Genomic DNA, 5,582 nt, shown 5'->3' with positions numbered 1-5,582 from the left:
AAAAAAATGATACCGGAAATTTAAGTAAAAATTTTCATCTATGCAAAATAACTTCTATTTATCAATTTTTATTATTGAAAATTTATTAAAAATTTTTTTTCAAATCAATATTTTTCTTTCTTTTTTTCGTTTTTTAATGATTTTTACAGTATCATATAATATTGTTTAGAAAAAAGAATAATTATCATAATAAATTAACTTCGAATAATTCAAAAATACCTAACCAGTTTTGCCAAAAAAAGCAAAGAATAACTATGCACACAATATATTTTCTAAAGTTAATATTACTTTTATTTGCTTACTTTTTTTCCTTTCATCAAATAAATGGTAAAATTTCTTTGAAGTAAACGTAAAAGTAAAAGTAAAAATAAAGGTAAAAGTAAAAGTAAGAGTAAAATTATTTTAGATAAAAGACAAACCATTGGTGAATAAAAGATAAACTTTTTTTAAATATCTTTTTCATTTCACAAATGAAAAGTGATATGTTGAAAAAGTTATGAAATGCAATTAATGAAACTTTTTAGTAGTTATTTATGATGTCAATTATAAAATTTTACACTTTTTATTGTCAGAATTTTCAATTAATGAACAAAAAAAAAAAGAAAAAAACATTCATATTATTCCGGAAATGTTGTAATTCGAAAACTTGTCTTCTGATAGATTCATATTTTCCACCTTAAATATTGCATTTCAGGTTTTTCATCCGGTTTTCGTTTAACTTTTATTATTCGTACCTTTTTCTCCTTTTACTTTTCGTTATTTCTTGCTACATTGTTTTATTTAGTTTCTAATAAAACCTAAATTTAATCTAATTATAATTTTACTTAATTTTCGCATATCCTATCATATTACTCGTTTTTTCTTTAAAAAAAAGTTTGTGCTTCTTTTTAAGTTCACCATCTCTGATATTCTTTTTCATTTTATCTTATGATAATATTTAATTTTTTATAACATTTAAAATTGTAATTGATGTCAATTGAAAGAAATAGAATTAATTTAAATAAAAATTCACAACAATTTTTCATATATATTGGAAAATTTGAATGAATTATTTTTTTAAATTAAAATGAAATTCAAGTAAGCTATTAAAATTCCAATTAATATTAATATTGGAAAAAAAGTCTTTCGTTTTTTTCAATTTTTTATTATCAAATAAAATTATATAAACAATAAATTATTATTTCATTGTTTTAGATCATTTTTTTTCCTTTTTTAGCAATTAAGCAAATATGTAAAATTCAACAAATAATTTCAAGGGAATACTTAAGATAATTTGAAATGAAATGCATTAAATTTGAATATTTCCTTTTGCGGATTTCCAGTAAACAAGGTCAAAAATCAAAGAATAAAAAGTTGCTAATTAAACAAATTGAATTAATCACAATTAATTAAATTTATAAGAGTTTTTTCTTTTTTTTTTACAAGTTCTAATGAAAAATATTCCAAACATAAAAAATTTAATTTTGATTATAGTAAAAGGACTAAACTTTTGTCAAATTTGTTTCATTTCATTTATTGCAGAAAAAAAAATGCTTCCTGACATGTTCAAATTATTATTGTCACTCATTGTCATCGTTCATATCACCTATGTGACGTCATTTTCATTACTTTCTCAAGCACCTCTTGATGAACGAAAACGCATGTTTTTTCTTTTCTTTTTTTTTTAAATTCATTTTAAAATTTAATCTTTTGGATTTTTCATTTTTATTTGATTTTTAAAATACAATTTTCCAGGATTTATATTTTCTTTTTATTTTTTGAAATTCAATTCGTTTTGTTATATGCAATAAACGGATGATAGTTGTACAGGTATAGCTGATACTTAGAAATGAACTTGTCATGACAGAAATGACATAAGTCTTGAAAATTACCTGAACAATTTTTGATTGACTTGAGAAAAAAAAAAGCAAAATGGAATTAAGTAAATTGATTAGAAGAAAATCATTGCATGAATTAAATTGAATAATTATTTTAACTTGATACCAGCCTAATTTATTTCAGGCTAATTTTAGATATGGCTTTTTTAAAAGTACGAATTTGAAATTGAATTCCTATTCAGGTGAAAATTTGTGGCGTCGTCATGCAATTGCTAAACTATGGGATGAAAGAAAACGTATGGGAAGAACACCAATCTTTAAGCTTACAGTATGAGATGTATTTGTTGAATTAGCAATTAGTATCATATGTTGATTTATTTTTTAATCTTTAATAGTAAAAGATAGGAATTATTGATTTTTTTTTTTCATTTGATATTCTAAAAGGATATCATTTGCATAGAAAAATTGCATAAATAAGTGTGAATGAAGAAAGAAAAAAAGATAAATAAATTTCAAATATTTTGTATTAAAAAAAAAAAAAAAAACCAATCAAAATGACTATTATTATTATTTTATTTTTTCAAAAAAAAAATCGATATTTGCATATAATAAATTATCCATTATTAATAATTAATTTGCTAATTATTTCCATTCATTTTTTTTTATTAATTTTTTAATCAAATTATGAAAGGTTTTTTTTCTTTTTCTAGAGTCCAGGCTATCAAAATATTGATTTTATATTTAAAAATGAAACAGCATCACGAACGGGTAGCTTAAAGCATCGTTATTCATGGGCATTAATAATGTGGGCTGTTGTTGATGGTAAAATTAATGAAAATACGACAGTTTATGAGGCAAGTTCTGGGAATACAGCAGCAAGTGAAGCATATATGTGTCGCTTAATTGGAGTGAAATTCATCGCTATCGTAGGTTATTTTTTTTTTATAATTTATTTAATTAAGAAAAAGAATTATTTAAAAAACAAATTTTTTTTCAAATATTTAAATTTAAATTTAATTTTTTTTTAAAGCTTTCTTTTCTGTTATTGCAAAACTTATATGTTATATATTATTGGCTACGATGAAATTGTAAATTTTCAAGAAAATTTATTTTCAAATATTTCATTAGCTATTTTTAAATTTTGTAATATAAATAAAAGACTTAAATAGGAGCAATTATTAAATTTAAAAAAAAAAGCAAATATAAAATGCTAAAATCAATATTTTTGATGGAGATTGAGATTAGTTTCTTTTCCTTAGGTTATTTTTTTTGTGGAGTTAGATTTTATGATTGATAAGATAGCATAAATGATAAATATTCCATGTAAGATAATTTACAGGTACCAAATTCAATCGAACAAGTGAAAGTTGAACATATTCAATCATATGGTGGTGAGATAATTAAGACAGATTTAGGTGATCGTTTAATTAGAGCTAGATTAGAAGCTGTACGAAACAATGGCTTCTTTATGAATCAATTTGCTAATTCGGATAGAGCTGAAGAATATCATGAAAGTAAGTGTTATTTTTAGATTGACCAAAAAAAAAAATTAAAAACAAAAATGCATTCCTAAAAATTACCTAAATTTAAAAAATTTTGATTAATTATCACTTTACCATATATTGTATGTACATATATGGAATGAATAAAGTAATGTTTAATGTTTTGTAAAGTAAATATTTGTTATTTTTTATTTATTTAAATTATATTATTTACATACAAAAACTAAATTTAAGTAAATATTATCACTGATAAGAATAATTTCCTAAATTGTAACCACTAAATTATCATTTTATTACAGTTTCATTTTTCTTCCCTGTAATTTTCAAATGTATTTTTCTATATTTTATAATTATATTATAAAAGTTTCTTATAATTTATTGTTTTTTTTTTTGATTTTATCAAATACTTCATGAATTTCATTGCTGCCAACGAATAATTAAATAAAATTTTCAAAATTTTCGCGAGCAATACTATTCATAATTTCAATTACTTCAGGTTTAATTGACTCAATTTTTGTTTACTTTAACTTAATTAATTGAGATTTTGATAATATTTTCGTAAACATGAAAAAAAAATCATTCTTCAAATTTACTATACTTTTTTCGTGTATGAAAAATTAATTTTATCAGTAATTGTCTTGATTATCACATTAGAAAAAAAAATTTGACTTGCTCTTCTAAAAACTTGAACTTTGACATATGTTAATAAGTTGCTTTAGGGAATTGATAAGTTGACAAATTGATCTTCAGGTGGTAATTATCCGTTAGAAAGCGTTAATATAATGCATGAAGTATTGGCGCAAATGCGACAGGATCTTAATCAAACAATTGAAGAGCCGCATTATTTCGTTCATTCTGCTGGAACTGGTCCATTGTTTGATCATTTAACAATTAAACTTTTTTTTAAATTAAATTAAAATATTAATTCAATTCATTTATTAAATGAAACAATTCATTCATTAATTATAGCTTACATTCAATAGTATTTTCATGAAAATACATCTTTATATTTCGGTGAAACTATCGACTATCGTATTTTAAATTTGCCAAGATGATAAAGCACACAATAATAAAATTTAGAGAAACTGCCGTATTTTAATGACGAAGATGATGAAGCATACAGTAATATCTGTTTACTGTAAAATTTATAAAGTATGCCAAGGAGGAGAGAGAAAATGAAGAAATACGATAACACTATGATGTGGCGATATTAACAGAACGAAATTACTTCCCGAACATTAATTTTTCAACTATAAATATTAGTTGTAAGCCTGTAAACCTGAAAGCATTAGGTTTAATTTTAGGTGGAAGAAAAAAAATATATACAACACTAACTCTTCTTCCTTGTTATGTAAACGACTGTGTAATTAATTGATAATTATATAGTTTAGAAAAGTTTTCGTTTCCTTTCTTTATTTTTCAAATCTTTATGAAATTTTGAAATTTAAATTCGGTTACAAATACAATAAAATATCAGTTATTTTTAGTTAACAATTATATCACAAATAATGAAATTATTGCAAATTTGTTTGCATAATTTTTTCGAAATTTTGAAAATTTAATCAAAAAAAATCGCTTTCTTTTTTTGTTTCTAAAATTTGATTAAAAATTCTTAGTGAGAAAAAAAATTTCTTGAAACTATTGAAATTTAAAAATTTCAAATTCATAAAAATAAAAAACACTTATTATTGATATTTGTTATAGGAGGGACAATATCATCAATTGGACGATATGTTAAAAAATATGGTCTAAGAACAGAAGTTGTACTTGCTGATACACAATTTTCGGTATATTATGATTATGTTATGAATGAACGATTTATGAATGAAAGTGGTCGAAATGTATGGATAATACCCGGTATGGCCGGTATCGGATTTGGTGTTATGGGACCGGTTAGACATGGTATTACATCAAGGTAAGAGCTATTTTAACATTTAAGTTGTATTAAACTAAAATTTAGATATAAAATATGATAATATAATTTAATGAATGCTACAAAGGATATTGTTCATTATTATTATTATCACTATTTAGTATTATTTATTCCTACTGTTTTCATTATTTATTATTATTATTATTGTTGTCATTAATATTAATATTAATATTATTATTATCATTATTATTATTATTATTATTATTATTATTATTATTATTATTTATTATTATTATTATTATTATCACTATTATTATTATTATTATTATTATTATTATTATTATTATTATTATTATTATTATTATTATTATTATTATTATTATTATTATT

At 21.7% G+C, this 5,582-nt stretch overlaps 1 protein-coding gene across 1 annotated transcript in view; it reads left to right on the top strand.

Moving 5' to 3' along the window:
• Positions 1–1,911: 1,911 nt before the first annotated feature.
• Positions 1,912–5,582, top strand: part of LOAG_17806 (hypothetical protein) — a gene marked incomplete at both ends in the record, with an annotated part of 5,408 nt that continues 1,737 nt past the window's right edge. Inside the window, 6 exons of the mRNA XM_020450470.1 lie at positions 1,912–1,921; positions 2,060–2,145; positions 2,528–2,743; positions 3,157–3,331; positions 4,070–4,186; positions 5,024–5,234. Of these exons, the coding sequence (XP_020305844.1) occupies positions 1,912–1,921; positions 2,060–2,145; positions 2,528–2,743; positions 3,157–3,331; positions 4,070–4,186; positions 5,024–5,234 (815 nt within the window). The remainder of the gene's footprint in view (positions 1,922–2,059; positions 2,146–2,527; positions 2,744–3,156; positions 3,332–4,069; positions 4,187–5,023; positions 5,235–5,582) is intronic.

The sequence above is a fragment of the Loa loa genome (assembly GCF_000183805.2).
Source record: "Loa loa unplaced genomic scaffold supercont3.131, whole genome shotgun sequence".
Classification (NCBI taxonomy): Eukaryota; Metazoa; Nematoda; class Chromadorea; order Rhabditida; family Onchocercidae; genus Loa; species Loa loa.
This window is presented reverse-complemented; position numbering and strand designations above follow the sequence as displayed.